This window comes from Gorilla gorilla, chromosome 11, assembly GCF_029281585.2.
Source record: "Gorilla gorilla gorilla isolate KB3781 chromosome 11, NHGRI_mGorGor1-v2.1_pri, whole genome shotgun sequence".
NCBI lineage: Eukaryota > Metazoa > Chordata > Mammalia > Primates > Hominidae > Gorilla > Gorilla gorilla.
This window is the reverse complement of record NC_073235.2, coordinates 72,147,821-72,166,780: the sequence shown is the minus strand read 5'-3', so window position 1 is coordinate 72,166,780 and position 18,960 is coordinate 72,147,821. Positions and strand designations below refer to the sequence as shown.

The following is an 18,960-nucleotide window of genomic DNA, read 5'->3' as shown; positions in this document are numbered from 1 at the left end:
GTATCTGACCCAGTCTAGAGAAGGCTTTGCAGAAGAAACTGGTTCCTGCGCCTAATTTCAAAGAATGAATAGTAATAAGCCATGCTAAGAGTGGGCTGTAGAGGTATTTGAAGCACAAGTGAAGGCCCAGAGTGGGATAGAATATGGTGGATTTGGAGAACTCCAAGTAGTCAAGATGGCTGTAGTATAAAAGACAAAGGGGGCATTGTGAAAGATAAGGTTGGAGAGATAGGCTAGGATCGGCTCATGGTGTCTTTTGTAGGTCATGTGCCTTAAGGCCTGCCAAAATTTGGAATGACTGTCTTCTTTGGGCAGAGACCATATTTTAATTATTTTAATCACAAAGAAATGGAAATTGCAGATTACCAAGGGGCAAGTCTCTTTTTGCATGCCCTATTAATTGTATTACCAAGTGCTACCTTGCGGTGATTTAAAATATTTCCACATGTTCTTTGATACTCCTTCCTTCAGAGGATGGAGCCCAATTTATCTCCCTCTTAAGTGTGGCTATACATAGTAACTCATTTCCAAGAAATAGAATGTGTCGAAATAATGGTGTGTGACATCTAAGCTTAGGATACTAAAGGCAATGTGGCTTCCTCCTTGCTGTCTCCCATGGATTGCTCATTGGGGAACCTAACTGCCACGGTGTAAGGATACTCAAGCAGATCAATGGAGAGGTCCGTGTGGCAAGGACCTGAGGTATCCTGACACCAAGTATGTGACAGTGGATTCTCCAGGCTCATTTAAGCCCTTGGATGACTACTGCTTCAACTGACATCTTGACTACAACATTAGTTGAGAACCATCCAACTAAGTCACTCCCAGGTTTCTGACTCTCAGGAACGGTATGAGATAATAAGTGTTCATTGTTTTAAGCTATTAAGTTTTAGAGTAATTAGTTATTCAGCAATAGAAAACTGAAACACATTGCACAGCTGCTGGCCCTGTGCCTGAAAGTGAAAATTTTCACATGCTTTCTAAACAATCTATCCTATGCTACTGTGGGGCTTTGACTAGTATAAGAGTCTTTGTGTGACTCATAGCCCAGTGGGTGTGACGGCGATAAGACAAATAAGATACCACAGTGACACCAAAATCCCAAAATAGAGGGATTTTGACCAGGAATCTTATACATAATTATTAAAAAGAAACTTAACACCGTAGCTATAGACACTGTATAGGTCTTCTTTCTTCTATATATAGGTAAGGCTTCCTCTAGGAACAGACACATAGACTTTGCTTAAGAAAAAACTCACTAATTACTGTCTGTTAATCCCATCAGCTTCACACACAAAAAAAAGAAAAAATGGTCATAGGATAGTTTGCATCACTTTTTCCTAGATAAAGATTATTTAGGGAAAGAGTAGAAAGAGAGAAGAGGGCTTAAGTGATCTCATCCATTTTACAGATGTAAGTGCCATCCTAAATCTGATAACTCTAGTCTAGACCATCCCTTTGAACCCCAGCTTCACATATCCAGCTGCTTCCATGGTATCTCCATTTCAATGTCTCGTAGTATCTCAAACTTAAAATGTCTACACAGAATTATTGATTTCCAGCGTTTCCAGCAGCATTTTTTTTTTTTTTTAAGACGGAGTCAACGCTGTGTCGCCCAGACTGGAGTGCAGTGGTGCGATCTTGTCTCACTGCAAGCTCCGCCTCCTCCAGCGGCATCTTTATCCAACCAGTTTTTCAAACCGGGAACCTAATAATTCACCTTGATTCCTCATTTTCCTTTATCTTCCACATCAGATCTCTCAGCAATTCATGTTGATTTTTTTCTCCAAAACAAATCATGAATTTACTGCCATCATCTAGTCCAGGCCACCCTCATATATTCACGTGGGTTGTTGTATCAGTCTCTTAATTGGCCTCACATTATTTATTTGCCAAATTCTTCTTTACTTATCATCCAGAGATATTTTATCAAGATGAAAATTGATCATATTATTATTCTACCTTAAGCACTTCAATGGCTTTCCATTCAACTTAAAATAAAGTGGAAATTTGACATCCCCTCCAAGGCTCTGTATGATCTGGCCTGCCTACTTCGCAACCTCCTCTCTTACCATTCCTTCCTCTTAGTTATGATGCCTCCATTATACTGATCTTCCAGGGCCTCGAACATCTACCAAACTCTTGCTTGCCTCATGTTTTCTCTACTGTCTGGAATTTTACCCTTCCATTCTTCATCTGTGGACCTCTTACCAGCTCAGAGAGGCCTTCCTGTCTTAGAGTTCAACTTTGGTCAAAGTTATCTAAGTACCTCAATTATTACTCTTTTACTTAGTCTCTTATTTTTTAAAAAACACTACGATTTGTAATTACATTGTCTATTTATAGACATACCTTGTTTGATTCTGCTTTGCTTTATTGTACTTTGCAGATATTGTGTTTTTTACAAATCGAAGATTTGTGGCAACCCTGCATTGAGCGAATTTATCAGCACCATTTGTTCAACAGCGTGTCACTTTATGTCTCTGTGTCACATTTTGGTAACTCTCGCAGTATTTCAAATTCCTCAATATTACTGTATCTATTATGGTGATCTGTGATCAGTGATCTTTGATGTTACTATTGTAATGTTTTGGGGTGCCACGAACTGTACCCATATAAGATGGCAAACTTAATTGAGGAATATTTTGTGTGTTCTGACTGCTCTACCAAGCACTGTTCTCCTATCTCTCTCTCTTTCCTTGGGCCTCCTTCTTCCCTGAGACACAACAATATTGAAATCAGGCCAATTAATAACCTTATAATAGCCTCTAAGTATTCAAATGAAAGGAAGAGGTGCACGTCTCTCACTTGAAATCAAAAGCTAGAAATGATTAAACTTAGTGAGGAAGACATGTCAAAAGCCAAAATAGGCTGAAAGCTGAGTCTCTTCCACCAAACAGCCAAGCTGTGAATGGAAAGGAAAAGTTCTTGAAGGAAATTGAAAGTGCTACTCTAGTGAACAAACAAATGATAAGAGAGCCAAACAGCCTTACTGCTGATATGGAGAAAATTCTAATGGTTTGGATAGAAGCTCAAACCAGCCCTGACATTCCCTTAAGCCAAAGCCTAATCCAGAATGAGGTCCTAACTCTCTTCAAGTCTGTGATGGCTGGAGAGGTATGGACATTGCAGAAGAAAAACCTGAAGCTAGCAGAAGTTGGTTCATGAGGTTTGAGGAAAGAAGCTGCCTCCATAACATAAATGTACAAGGTGAAGCATCAAGTGCTAATGTAAAAGCTGCAGCAAGTTATCCAGAAGATCTGGCTAAAATCACTGATGAAGGTGGCCACACTAAACAACAGATTTCCAGTGTAGATGAAGCAGTCTTACATTGGAAGAAAATGCCATCTAGGACTTTCATAGCTAGAAGAGAAATCAATGCCTGGCTTTAAAGCTTCAAAGGGCCGACTGACTCCCTTGTTAGCAGCTAATGTAGCTGGTGACTTTAAGTTGAAGCCAATGCTCATTTACCATTCTAAAAATCCTAGGACCCTTAAGAATTATGTTAAATCTTCTCTGCCTGGGCTCTGAAATGGAACTACAAAGCTAAGATGACATCATACGTGTTTACAGCAAGGCTTACTGAATATTTTAAGCCCACTATTGACATCTGCTGCTCAGAAAAAATATTCCTTTCAAAATATTACTGCTCATTGACAATGCACTTGGTCATTGTCAATGAGCAGTAATAAGTTCTGGTGGAGATATACAAGAGATTAATGTTGTTTTCATGGCTGTTAACATCCATTCTGCAGCCCATGGATCAAGGAGTAATTTAGACTTTCAAGTCTTACTGTTAAAGAAATGCATTTCATAAGACTGTAGCTGCCGTAGATAATGATTCCTCTAATGGATCTGGGGAAAGTAAATTGAAAACCTTCTGGAAAGGATTCACCATTCCAGTTGCCATTAAGAACATTTGGGCCAGGCGCAGTGGCTCATGCCTGTAATCCCAGCACTTTGGGAGGCCGAGGTGGTTGGATCACCTGAGGTCAGGAGTTAGAGACCAGCCTGGCCAACATGGTGAAATGCTGTCTGTACTAAAAATACAAAAATTAGCCAGGCATGGTGGCGGGCACCTGTAATCCCAGCTACTCAGGAGGCTGAGGCAGGAGAATCTCTTGAACCCGGGGGGTAGAGGTTGCAGTGAGCCAAGATTGCGCCATTGCACTCCAGCCTGGGCAACAAGAGTGAAACTCCATCAAAAAAAAAAAAAAAAGAAAATTTGTGATTCATGGGAGAAGGTTAAAATATCAACATTAATAAGAGTTTGGAAGAAGTTGATTCCAAACTTCGTGGATGACTTTGAGGGGTTCAAGACTTCAGTGGAGAAAGTAACTGCAGATGTGGTGTCAATAGCAAGATAACTAGAATTAGAAGTGGAGCCTGAAGATGTGAGTGAATTGCTGCAATCTCATGATAAAACTTGAATGGATGAGAAGCTGATTCTTATGGATGAGCAAAGAAAGTGGTTTCTTGAGATGGAATCTACTGTGGGTGAAGATGCTGTGAAAACCATTCAAATGGCAGCAAAGGATTTAGAATATTATATAAACTTAGTTGATAAAGCAGCAGCAGGTGGAGAGGATTGACTCTAATTTTGAAAGAAGTCCTACTGTGGGTTAAATGCCATCCAACAGCATTACATACTACAGAGAAATCTTCTGTGAAGAGTCAATGAATATGGCAAACTTCATTGTCTTATTTTAATAAATTGCCACAGCCACTTCAGCCTTCAAAAGCCTGAAGTAGATGGAATGGCTACATCAGTAGATGTAGATGACATGGCTCACTCAAGAAGCTCGAATTCTAGTGAGGGAGACAAGCAAAAACAAACAAACAAATAAAGTACAGGCATATGTCAGAGATATTGTGGGCTTGAGTGACTTACTTTATTGAGATTTGAGTGACTTACTTTATTGAGATATTCATTTTATTACACTAGTTTGGAACCAAGCCCACAATATCTCTGAGGTATGCCTGTACTTTATTTGTTTGTTTGTTTTTGCTTGTCTCCCTCACTAGAATTCGAGCTTCTTGAGTGAGCCATGTCTGTTTTATCATTGTAGTAGAAATTCAATAAATACTAGGTAAATGAATGAGAGGTCTAAGGATTAGAGACGAGTTAGGTATAATTCTTAAGTCCCTAGCATAGGTAACTGAAAAGATGGTGGTACTGTTCACCAAAATAAAGAAAAGAGACCAAAAGGATCAGTTTAGAAGAGGAGGATGATGAATTTGGTTTTAGACATAGAGAAGGTAAAGTACCTGTGTAATAGCCAGGTGATGATGCCTAGTGGGTTGTCTTTATAAGAATCAAGGTAGGCTGGGCATGGTGGCTCAAGCCTATCATCCTAGCAGTTTGGGAGGTCAAGCGGGGAGGATCACTTGAGCCCAGGAGTTCAAAGACCATCCTGGGTAACATAGTGAGTCCCCTGTGGAGTCCTAATTAGGGAAAAGGAGTCAGGTTGGTGGAAGCAAGAAAAAACCAAAAGAAGATGCAGATAAGCTACAAGCCTGCCTTTCTTCCTGGTTCAGGACGTATAGCCCTTCTGCACAAATAATTCACAATCTTCCTGTACTCAACTACCACCAGCCACCTGCAAGTAAGCTCACTGCAACCTTGATGTTATCAGTACTGCACAAAGCCCTCCTCAGCATACAGCATAAACACTATCCTATAAAATCTCCAGCAAGCCTTGTTTCCTCATAGTCAGCCTCTCTCTTGTAGGCTGCCCATTGCCTCACTGGCAACGTATTTTTATACTTTTTCTAATAAATTTGCCTTTCTTTATCTACAATTGTCTTGGCAAATTCTTTTACCCTCATGCCAATAGCCCAGATAGCCATCCTTCCCCTGCAACAACTCTGTCTCTCTCTTAAAAAAAAAAAAATAGCTGGAATTAGCTGGGTGTGGTGATGCATGCCTGTAGTTCCAGCTTGGGAGCCTGAGGCAGAAGGATCACTTGAACCCAGGAGTTTGAGGTTGCAGTGAACTATGAGGTTGCAGTGAGCTATGATTGTACCACTACACTCCAGCCTGGATGACAGAGTGAGACCTGTCTCAAAAAACAGTTTTTAAAAATGAAAGAATGAAACCTGTCTGTTGTAATAGAGAGAACTCAGTTTGGATGTTTGACTACTGACTTCTTTTTTAGGCCTCACCCTCACTTCCCTTTTGGCCCTACATCTGTACAGGCTGATAAGAAGGCTCCTGGAACTCTCCTCCTCCTCTTTTGGCACAAGTGCTTAATTTAAATCCCTCCTGCTCAGAAACTTTTCCTCAGTCCCACTTCCCTCTGCTTTGTCCAAAGCAATCAAGACCTACTTGTGCCTGCCCAGCTCTTCCCAGGAGTCCCTCATGTGAGTAATACTTTCTACCAAGTTTTCTTGGGATGTAGTGTCATCAGTCTGGACATCTGAACCAAATTTTGGGTAGTGGTCTTTCTTGCTTTTACAGGAGAACTATACAACATCTATATAAGCCCAAGAATCAGATCTGTGCTAGATAAGTACAGATTTGGAATCTTCAGAATGTGAATCAAGGATAGCAAGGAGCTGACTCAGGAAGAGCAAGGCGTTGACATATTCAACTCTGATTGCCTGGTGGAGGCTTCCCAATGCATTGTTTGAGAAGGACCAAGAATCAGCAGGAAAGAGTTTGTGCTGGTTGCTGACTCTGCTTTGGGAATGGGAGCTGGAAGTAATGACATGAATGTTATGTGTTTCTTCCTTGAACTAGAGGATCTCAAATTTACTTCAACAAGTTAACTTTGCATTAAACCAAATTAATGGCATATAGATGACAAGTCTATTCAAACTACCCAAACTAAGGAAAAAGTCTCTTTTGACAGCTAATTAAATTTTTAATTATTGTAAATTATTATGTAAGTCACTGGCAATATATTACATTTTAACTGACATTAGAGACATTTTTGTTATTTTTCTTAGAATAGGTAAATTTTTTGCTGAAATGATGAATTATCCAATGGATGCATAGTTATAATGTTAGTGATTTCCAGATTTGCTAAGAAATGCTAAAGTTGAAAAATTTTAAAGTATCTTCTTGTTTTCCCTTAAAGTAGCAATTTAAAAACTTTGAAAGCTTCTGATCTTAGAATTGGATGAATCTCTTTTTACAATGTTCTTCAAATCTTTTTTTTTTTTTTTTTGAGACAGGGTCTTGCTCCCACTCAGGCCAGAGTGCAGTGGCGTGATCTCAGGTCTCTGCAACCTCTGCCACCCAGGTTCAAGCAATTTCCTGCCTCAGCCTCCCAAGTAGCTGGGTCTACAGGTGGGCACCACCACATCCGGCCAAATTTTTTTTTTTTTTTTTTTTTTTTAGTAGAGATGGGGTTTCATTATGTTGGCCAGGCTGGTCTCAAACTCCTGACCTCAGGTGATCTGCCCGCCTTGGCCTCCCAAAGTGCTGGGATTACAGGCGTGAGCCACTGCGCCCAGACATGTTCTTCAAATCTTGATTGTTGACTTGTGAGTTTGCTTCTAGGAGATTGGTAGATATAAAATATTAAATAATTCTAACAAAATTCTGGAAGCTTGGTTTTTTTTTTTTAATTATTTTTAGGGCAATCATAAACCTGGTTTAGCATTGGCCAACAGTGATCTTTTTCTTACCTCCTCCTAAAGAGAGTGACTCTGACTCTAAAGCTTATTATTCTGCACAGATAAATCAAGTAGGAATCTCCTGTCCTGAATTGGCTTAACAGTAACAAAGTGAACTTGTTGGCGCACTTAACTGTATAGTCCTCCATGGCATAGGGGAAGGGAATTTTCCCTTCCCTGAACCTGAGTGAGGGGACTCCAGTAAAAAATGTTTTCTCGATTGGGTGCATATGAAAGAAAGGTTGGCTGGGTACATTGGCTCATGCCCGTAATCCCAACACTTTGGGAGGCTTAGGCGGGAGGATTGCTTCAGTCCAGGAGTTTGAGACCAGCCTGGGCAACATAGCAAGACCCCATTTCTATAGAAAAAAATTTTTTTAAAGAAAGAAAGGTTTATTCCTCAGACATTCATCTATTTAGGTGGGTTGTCGACCTGCCCTATGCCTACCTTTTCAGGAAAAAAAAAAAAAAAGAGAGAGAGGGCAGATAGAGTAGTGAGAAAGCCTGTATATTGTTAATTGGCTAGCAAGGATGTGTGAGTTTTCCGTGGGCAAGGAGACAACTTGGGCTTGCGCTGTCTTGCCAGTATGCAGAGGTTTGGCTGCTGGATGAAGGGCCTTTGAGACCTGGAGTCTTTAATCAACTGCTTAGAGTGGGAGCTCCTGGTAGCGATGGTGGTGGGGTTTAGGGGTGAGTTGAAGAGATGGAGCTGGAGCTGAATCACTCAGATCAGGGCTCTGCAGTGAGGAGGACCCTCAGGGATCTCTGAGGAACTCACACATATGTTCTGAAAGATAGCCAGGGAGGCTCACAATTCAGAAGAAATTATCAGCTAGTCAATACTGGCTACAGAAAGAACTACAACCCAAGTGGTCAGTTGAGTAAGGAGACCTTTCTTCCTTTCATTCCATCAAACTGCATTCCTTGAGAGGCTAGGCCCACGGCTTATGTAGCATCATCTAGGGCTGAAGTTGGGAAGCACTAGGGATTAGGAACCTTTCTGTAAAATAATGTCACCATTTCTTCTTACTGTCATCCCATTAACTGGTTCTTTCTAAAGGAAAAGAACACTTACTTGGGTGAGTAATGAAATAAATTTTGAAGCAAGGAAAGTATTGCCAATTCTAGGTTAACCAAGATTGGATTAATTTTAGTCACTGCTATTTAATGTCTGTTCTTTTCCCCCAAAGAAATTCACAGATTTTTCCTTGCAGCTTCAACTCATTCCAGGTTGGAATTGAATTCATTTCTTAAAAATATAACCTATTTTTCTGCTTTGTTCTCAATTATAATTATGCTTTTGCTTTAGAATAAAGGAACATGAGGAAGAAGAGGAAAGAAGGAAAAAACGTGAAGAAAAAGATGCTGAGGAAATAAAGCGACAGAATGCATTATATGAAATTGAAATGAGAAAAAAACTAGAAAAGAAAAGAGAAGAGATGCATGAAAGCAGGAGACGGTTTCTTGTAAGTTGAAAGGGCAAAAGTTCCAAAAAGGTTCAAAGTCAAATGCCCAACTTTTAAAATTGATACATAATATATTTGTACATGTTTATGGAGTACATGTGGTATTTTGACCCATGCATACATTATGTAATGATCAAGTAAGGGAATTTAGGTTATCTGTCACCTTGAACATTTATCATTTCTTCGTGTTGGGAACATTTCAAATCTTCTAGTTATTTTGAAATGTACAATATATTGTTGTTAACTATAGTCCCCCCACTAGGCTATCAAACACTAGAACTTATTCCTTATATCTAACTGTAAGTTTGTATATCCCCACTGTGTCTCCACATCCTTACCAGCTTCTGATAGAATAACTGTCATTCTAGTCCCTGCCTCCACTAGATCACTTTTTAGCTCACACATAATGAGTGAGAACATAATATATTTGTCTTTCTGTGCCTGCAAATGCCTAACTTTTAATATTTAAAAAAAAAAAGTGGAGTAGAAAACAAGTTGCTATTAAGTTGGGTTTCTAAGGGAGTGCATACTTTTGGGATAGCTATATTTGCTGTGGTTTTATGTGCATGTGCTCTCATGCATGAACAAGAAAGAAGAGAAAATGAGATTTTAAAACAATGAATATATTTTCTTGAGAGTTGTGAGGAATGAAGGGGGTGATTTATGTTTGGTGTCTGTTGTGCCATTAATATGTGCTCCACAAATGGTAATATTTTTGTCGCAGTTCACCACAGGGGCATGTTTGGAGGGTCTTCTAGTCCCAGTGCCACTGCTCTCTAGCTCCAGGCCTGGGGCTTTCCCTAGCACTGCTGAGGCGCTGTCTGTGCAGCTCAGCCCCTGGAGGGCAGAGGAGAGGGGCTGAGAGTGCTTGGAGGTTCAAGAGGAGGATAAAAGGATAAGGATAGAATTACAAGCAGTGCCTGAAAATGCCCAGCCTACAGAATCTGAGAAGGAAATTTATAATTAATTAGGTGAATGTAGTATTGAAAGATGCAAACGGCATCTTGGAGGACTTACAGTCATACAGAGGAGGTGACGATGAAATACAAGAGGTAATCCAGCAGCCAGCAGATGAGAAGTTGCAAGAGAAGGCATGGGGTGCATTTGTTCCACTGGGAGGCAAATTAAAGAAATTTTATGAATTGTCTCAGCGGTTAGAAGCAGCATTAAAAGGTCTTCAGGGAGCCTTGACAAGTACCCCATATTCTCCCACCCAGCATCTAGTGCAAGAACAGGCTTCTGCTAAAGAGTTTGCAGAAGTTCTTCATTTCACACTCTGGTTTGATGAACTCAGGATGACAAATCCTGCTATACAGAATGATTTCAGCTATTATAGAAGAACGTTGAGTTGTATAAGGATTAATAATGTACCATCAGGCCAGGCATAGTGGCTCATGCCTATAATCCTAGCACTTTGGGTGGCTAAGGCAGGCAGATCTCTTTGAGCTCAGGAGTTCGAGACCAGCCTGGCCAACATGGTGAAACCCTGTCTCCACAAAAAATACAAAAAATAGCCAGGCAGGGTGGTGCACGCCTGTGGTCCCAGCTACTCAGGAGGCTGAGGCTGGAGGATTGCTTGAGCCCTAAGTGGAGGTTGCAGTGAGTCAAGATCGTGCCACTGCACTCCAGCCTGGGCAATAGAGCAAGACTCTGTCTCAAAGAAAAAAAAATATATATATATATATAAAATAAGCAACCTAATGAGGCATCTTAAAGAGCTAGAAAAGCAAGAGCAAACCAAACCCAAAATCCCTAGACACAAACCAAGTGCAAAATTAGTAGAAGAAAATAAATAATAAACATCAGAGCAGAAATAAATGAAATGGAAAGAAACAAAACAAAACAAAACAAAACAAAAAAAACAGTGAAATGAAAAGTTGATTTTTTTTTTTTTTGAGACAGAGTCTTGCTCTGTCGACCAGGTTGGAGTGCAATGGTGTGATCTCAGCTCACTGCAACCTCTGCCTCCTGGGTTCAAGCGATTCTTCTGTCTCAGCCTCCTGAGTAGCTGGGATTACAGGCACTCACCACCACGCTCAGCTAATTTTTGTATTTTTTTTAGTAGAGACAAGATTTCACCATATTGGCCAGGCTGGTCTTGAACTCCTGACCTTGTGATCTGCTCGCCTTGGACTCCCAAAGTGCTAGGATTACAGGCATGAGCCACTGTGCCCAGCCAGAAAAGTTGTCTTTTTTTTTTAAAGATAAACAAAATTTACAAACCTCTAGCCAGATTAAGAAAAAAAGAGAAGACCTGAATAAAAAAACTCAGAGATGAAAAATGAGACATTACAACTGATGCTGCAGAAATTCAAAGGATCGTTAGAGGCTAGTATGAGCAACTATATGTCAATAAATTGGACAATCAAGAATACATGGATAAGTTCCTAGACACATACAACCTATCAAGATTGAACCATGAAGAAATCCAAAACCTGAACAGACCAATAACAAGGGATGAGATTGAAGCTATAATAAAAAGTCTTCCAGTAAAGAAAAGCCTGGGACCCAATGGCTTCACTGCTGTATTCTACCAAACCTCCAAAGAAAAACTAATGCCAATCCTACTCAGACTGTTCTGAGAAATAGAGGAGGAATACTTTCACACTTAAAACATACTTTTAAAAGGAATACTTTCACACTCATTCTATGATGCCAGTATTACCCTGATACCAAAACCAGACAAAGACACATCAAAAAAAGAAAACTACAGGCCAGTGTCTCTGATGAATGTTGATGCAGAAATTCTCAGCAAAATACTAGCAAACTAATTCAACAATACATTAGAAGGATAATTCATGATGACCAAGTGGGAATTATCCCTGGGATGCAAGGATGGCTCAACATATGGACATCAATCAATGTGATATATAAACAGAATGAAGGACAAAACCAAATGCTGAAAAAGCATTTGATAAAATTCAACACTCTTTCATGATAAAAATCCTCACAAAACGGGATAGAAGGAACATACTTCAACATAATTAAAGCCATATATGACAGACCCACAGCTAAGAACCATGCTGAATGGGGAAAATGTGAAAGCCTTTTCTCTACAATCTGGAATACAACAAGGATGTTCATTGTCACCACTGTTATTCAACAATGTACTGAAAGTCCTAGCTAGAGCAATCAGACAAGAGAATGAAACAAAGGGCATACAAAATAGAAAGAAGTCAATTTATCCCTGTTTGCAGATGATATGATCTTATATTTGGAAGGCCCTAAAGACTGTGCCAAAAATGTATTAGAACTGATGAGCAAATTCAGTAAAGTTGCAGGACACAAAATCGACACATAAAAATCAGTAAGATTTCTGTATGCCAACAGCAAACAATCTGAAAAAGAAATCAAGAAAGTAATCCCATTTACAAAGCTACAAATAAAATACCTAGGAATTAACTTAAAGAAGTGAAAGATCTCTACCATGAAAACTATAAAATACTGATGCAAGAAATTGAAGAAGACACAAAAATGGAAGGATATTCCATGTTGATGGATTGGAAGAATCACTACTATTCAAATGTCCATACTGCTGAAAGCAAACTACAAAGTCAGTGCAAACCCTGTCAAAATACTAACTGACATTCTTCACAGAAATAGAAAAAAACAATCCTAAAGTTTATATGGAACCACAAAAGACCCAGAATAGCTCGCTATCCTGAACAAAAGAATGAAACTGAAGAAACCACGTTGCCTGACTTCAAATTATACTGCAGAGATATAGTAACCAAAACAGCATGGTACCAGCATGAAAAAAGATACATTGACCAATGGAACAGAATACAGAGCCCAGAAATAAATTTACACACCTACAGTGAACTCATTTTCTTATTTTTAAATTTTTATTTATTTTAAAATTGTTTTTGAGGTGGAGTCTTGCTCTGTTGCCCAGGCTGGAGTGCAGGGGCGTGATCTTGGCTTACTGAAACCTCTGCCTCCCAGGTTCAGGTGATTCTCCTGCCTTAGCCTCCTGAATAGCAGGGATTAAGGCACCCACCACCATGCCTGGCTAATTTTTGTATTTTTCAGTAGAGATGGGGTTTCACCATGTTGGCCATGGCTGTTCTCAAATTCCTACCTCAAGAGATCTGTCTGCCTCCATCTCCCAAAGTGCTTGGAATACAAGTGTGAGCAACTGTGCTCAATCCCTACAATGAACTCATTTTTGACAAAGGTGCCAAGAACATACATGGGGAAAAGACAGTCTCTTCAATAAATGGTGCTGGGAAAACTGGATATCCATATGCAAAAGAATGAAACTAGACCCCTATCTCTCACCACATACAAAAATCAAATTAGGCTAGGCACAGTGGCTCACACCTGTAATTCCAGCACTTTGGGAGGCCGAGGCAGGAGGATCACTGGAGGCCAGGAATTTGAGTCCAGTCTGGGCAACATAGCAAGATCCCACCTCTCTCTCTATATATATATATTTAAAAATAAAATCAAAGTGGATTAAAGACTTAAATCTAAGACCTCAAACTATAAAACTACTAGAAGACAACCTTGAAGAAACTCTTTAGGACACTGAACTGGGCAAAGATTTCTTGAGTAATACCCTATAAGCACAGGCAACTAAAGCAAAAAGGGACAAACGGGATCATATCAAGTTAAAAAGCTTCTGCACAACAAAGGAAAAAAAAAACAGTGAAGAGACAACCCACAGAATGGGAGACAGTATTTGCAAATTATCCATCTGACAAGAGATTAATAACCAGAATATATAAGGAGCTCAAACAACTCAATAGGAAAAAAAATCTAATAATCTGATTTAAAAATGGGCAAAGATCTGAATAGACATTTCTCGAAAGAAGACATACAAATGGCTAAGAGGTTGATATAGTTTGGCTCTGTGTCCCCACCCAAATCTCATGTTGAATTGTAATTCCCAGTGTTCAGGGAGGGACCTGGTGGGATGTGATTGGATCATGGGGGTGGATTTTCCCCTTGCTGGTCTCATGATAGTAAGTTCGCATGAGATCTGGTTGTTTTAAAGTGTGTAGCACTTTTCCCTTTACTCTCTCTCCTGCTGACATGTGAAGATGTGCCTTGCCTCCCCTTTGCCTTCTGCCATGATTGTAAGTTTCCTGAGCTCTCCCCAGCCAGGCTTTCTGTACAGCCTGTGGAACTGTGAGTCAATTAAACCTCTTTTCTTTATAAATTACCCAGTCTCAGGTAGTTCTTTATAGCAGTGTGAGAATGGACTAATACAGAAAATTGGTACTGGGAGTGGGGCATTGCTATAACGATACCTGAAAATATGGAAGTGACTTGGGAACTGGGTAAGAGACAGAGGTTGAAACAGGAGCTCAGAAGAAGACAGGAAGATGAGAGAAAATTTAGAACTTCCTAGAGACTTGTTGAATGGTTGTAACCAAAATGCTGATAGTGATATGGACAATGAAGTCCAGGCTAAGTTGGTGTTAGATGCAGATGAGGAACTTATTGGGAAATGGAGTAAAGGTCACTCTTACTATGCTTTAGTAAAGAGACTAGCAGCCTTTAGTCCCTGCTTTAGAGATCTAGAGCAGGAATGCTTTTTACAGCACCCAAGTCACCCCTTGAATGCTTTGCTTCTTAGAATTTTTTTCTGCCAGATACCCTAAATCATCTCTCTCAAATTCAAAGTTCCACATATCTCTAGGGCAGGGGCAAAATGCCACTGGTCTCTTTGCTAAAACATAGCAAGACTCACCTTTGCTCCAGTTCCCAACAAGTTCTTCATCTCCATCTGAGACCACCTCAACCTGGACCTTATTGTCCATTTCTCTATCAGGTTTTTGGTCAGAGCCATCCAACATGTCTCTAGGAAGTTCCAAACTTTCCCACATTTTCTTGTCTTCTTCTGAGCCCTGCAAACTGTTCCAACCTCTGCCTGTTACTCAGTTCCGAAGTCACCTCCATATTCTTGGGTATCTTTTCAGCAACGCCCCACTCTGCTGGTACCAATTTACTGTATTAGTCAATTTTCACACAGCTGATAAAGACATACCTGAGACTGGACAATTTACAAAAGAAAGAGGTTTAATTGGATTTACAATTCCACATGGCTGGGGAAGCCTCACAATCATGGTGGAAGGCAAGGAGGAGCAAGTCATGTCTTACATGGATGGCAGCAGGCAGAGAGAGCTTGTGCAGGAGAACTCCTCTTGATAAAACCATCAGATCTCATGATACTTATTCATTATCATGAGAACAGTATGGAGGAAACTGCCCCCATGATTCAATTATCTCTCACCGGATCTCTCCCACAACATGTGGGAATTATGGAAGTACAATTCAAGAGAAGATTTGGGTGGGGACACAGAGCCAAACAATGTCAGCCACCATCCTACAGACCCCAGAATGGTAGATCCATTGACATCTTGCACCATACGCCTGGAAAAGCCTCAGGCACTCAACACCAGTCCATGAAAGCAGCTGAGGGGGCTGTATCCTGCAGAGACACGGGTGGAACTGCCCAAGGCCATGGGAACCCACCCCTTGGATCAGCATGCCCTGGATATGAGACATGGAGTCAAAGAAGATTATTTAGGAACTTTAAGATTTAATAACTGCCTTGCTGGGTTTTGGACTTGCATGGGGCCTATAGCCCCTTTGTTTTGGCCAATTTCTCCATTTTGGAACAGGAGCATTTACCCAATGCCTGAATCCCCATTGTATCTTGAAATTAACTAGCTTGTTCTTGATTTTATGGCCTCATAGGTGGGAAGGACTTGCTTGTCTCAGATGAGACTTTGGACTTGAACTTTTGAGTTAATGCTGGAATGAGTTAAGACTTTGGGGACTGTTGGGAAGGCATAATTGGTTTTGAAATACGAGAAGGACATGAGATTTGGGAGGGGTTAAGAGCAGAATGATATGGTTTGGCTCTGTATTGCCACCCAAATCCCTTGTTGAATTGTGATCCCGAGTGTTGGAGGTGGGTCCTGATGGGAAGTGATTAGATCATGGGGGGTGGTTTCTAATGGTTTAACACCATCCTCCTAGTGCTGTCTTGTGAGTGAATTCTCATGAGATTTTGTTGTTTAAAAGTGTGTAGCACTTCCCCCTTCACACTCTCTCTGTCTTACCATCATGTGAAGACATGCTTACTTCCTCTTTGCCTTATGCCATGATTGTTAAGTTTCCTGAGGCCTCCCAGCCATGCTTCCTGTACAACCTGTGGAACTGTGAGCCTATTTAAACCTCTATTCTTCATAAATTACCCAGTTTCAGGTAGTTCTTTATAGTAATTTGAGAATGGAGTAATACAGTAGGTATCATAAGACTCTATGATTAAGTATATTCAGTGGGAGCATTTGCCAAAACTTCCAAACTTGGTATGAAAGGTTGTACCAAGTTCTTTTTTTTAAAGCCCAATCTGGTGGACAAAGGTAACATATCTTCCTGATTTTTTATTTATTTTATTTTTTGAGATAGGGTCTTGCTCTGTTGCCCAGGCTGGAGTGCAGTGGCGTGATCACGGCTCACTGAAGTGTTGACTTCCCAGGCTTAAGTGATTCTCCCACCTTAGCATTCTGAGTAGATGGGACTAGGCATACACCACTATGCCTGGCTACTTTTAAAAATTTTTTATAGAGATGGGGTATGTTTCCTAGGCTGGTCTCCAACTCCTGAGGTCAAGCAGTCCTCCTGCCTTGGCCTCCCATGGTTCTGGGATTATAGACGTGAGCTACCACAACTGGCCTGTATCAGAGTTCTTAAGGACCAACCTCCTAATAGTGTAAAATATCTTCTAAATGCTCCCCTGTACACAATAAAACATTTGAATGATCAGACTAACTCCAAGCAAATTAAATCCATGCTGCAATAACAGTTTGGGAATAAGCACCTGTTGTAGACAGAAGACAGTATTCTGCACTGACTGAGAATACAGTTTTTTAGTGATTGCAATTACCATGACATTTTTCTTGCTTTTATGTCTTCCTCCATTCCTCTTCTCTCCTTTAAGATCATGTTCTTATTCCTAAGACTTCTTCTCTATACCCAAATTAGTAAAGTTATACTCTAAAGAGATATTGTCCTTTCAAACAGGTAACCTACAGCAGCTAATTATTGGGGTCTGTACTGAGAAAAATTTTGTGACTTTTATCTAAATATTTTCAAATGTGAATTTTGGGGAAACTAATATTTATTTGCTTCTCCTACATGGCAAAACTGCCAATTCTGCTATTTGAAAACCCCCAATAACTTTATTTTCTACTATCACTTTTTTCATGTGCCGCCACAAAATGAAAATGTTTAAATATGTTGTACAAATGGTAGCCAACACAAACTTTTTTTTAATTTTTAGGAGTTTAAAGTTTTAATTTTACATTTTGACCTTTTTTGTAAGGGTGTATGTTACGTGTTTCACCTTTGTTAACATTAAAAACTGTGATGTGTGCATAGAATATTACTTTCTAAGGCTAAATCTCTGATTTCCTGAAGCTTATGTCTTTTTCTTTCTTGATTTACTCCCTCGTCTTGCTATAATACACCTTTGAGTAGCTTCCTTAAGAATGGGTGTATGAGAGGTAAAATTTTTTAATTATCTGAAAAGTTTATTTTATTTTTTACTCATTTTTATTTATTTTATTATTTTTTAAGGACCAGTATGATAGTATGAAAAGCTTATCTTTTAAAGTCATGCATGATTTATAGTTTGATTGGTTATAGAATTCTGGGTTCAGAATTCAGAATTTTGTATTAATTGTTTCATATTCCTCTGGCATCCAGTATTGCTACTGCAAAGTATGATGCCATTGATGATCTTCATCTGACATATGTAATCATTTTTACTTTTCTTTCTTTTTTTTTTTTGGTTTCATTTTTTTTGAGACAGTTTCACCCTGCCTCCCTGGCTGGAGTGCAGTGGCATGATCTTGGCTCACTGCTGCAACCTCTGCCTCCCGGGCTTAAGCACTTCCTGTGCCTCAGCCTCCCGATTAGCTGGGATTACAGGCATGTGCCACATACCTGGCTAATTTTTGTACTTTTAATAGAGACAGGGTTTTGCCATGTTGGCTAGGCTGGTCTCGAACTCTTGGCCTCAAGTGATCTGTCTGCCTTGGCCTCCTGAAGTGCTGTGATTACAAGCGTGAGCCAGTGCGCCCGGCCATTTTTCTTTTTTTCTTTTTCTTCTTTCTGTCCGAATGGTTTTAGGGTCCTGTCTGTATCTCTGGTGCTCCAAAATTTTACAGATGTGCCTTGAATTATGTGACTTCATTCATTTTTCTGGGCATTCAGTTGATGCTTTTATTCTGTAAATGTATTTCTTTCATCCTGAGAACTTTTATTGTTTTATTTCTTAGATAATTTTGTCCCCTCCCATTTTATCTTTCTGTTGTTCTAGAATCCCTCTGATAGACATTGGAGTTTTTGAAATAATGCTCTAATGTCTAAGAATCTTTTCTCATTAGTTAAGAGAAGGCTTAAATGCATGTGATAGAAAACCCAAAATAATATACAGGTTTAAAATGCAGGGGTGTCTGCTAATGGCAGCTATAAAGTTAACAGGGACTAAGACACCTTCAACACCTTCTTACCTTTTTTTTTACTCTGTTCTTTTTTTTTTTTTTTTTTTTTTTTGAGATGGAGTCTTATTCTGTCACCCAGGCTGGAGTGCAGTGGCATGATCTCAGCTCACTGCAACCTCTGCCTCCTGGGTTCAAGCAATTCTCCCTGCCTCAGCCTCCCATGTAGCTGGGATTACAGGCACCCACTGCCATACCCCACTAATTTTTGTGTTTTTAGTAGAGATGGGTTTTCACCATGTTGGCCAGGCTGGTCTTGAACTCCTGACCTCAGGTGATCTGCCTGCCTCAGCCTCCCAAAGTGCTGGGATTACAGGTGTGAGTCACCACGCCCGGTCTACTCTGTTATT

At 40.0% G+C, this 18,960-nt stretch overlaps 1 protein-coding gene across 7 annotated transcripts in view; it reads left to right on the top strand.

The window, feature by feature from the left end:
* CFAP210 (cilia and flagella associated protein 210) overlaps positions 1-18,960 on the top strand; it is a 52,926-nt gene that overhangs the window by 23,102 nt on the left and 10,864 nt on the right. For all 7 annotated transcript variants that reach the window (XM_004032754.4, XM_063694976.1, XM_063694975.1 and 4 more), the window contains one exon: positions 8,933-9,089. In XM_004032754.4, the coding sequence (XP_004032802.3) occupies positions 8,933-9,089 (157 nt within the window). The remainder of the gene's footprint in view (positions 1-8,932; positions 9,090-18,960) is intronic.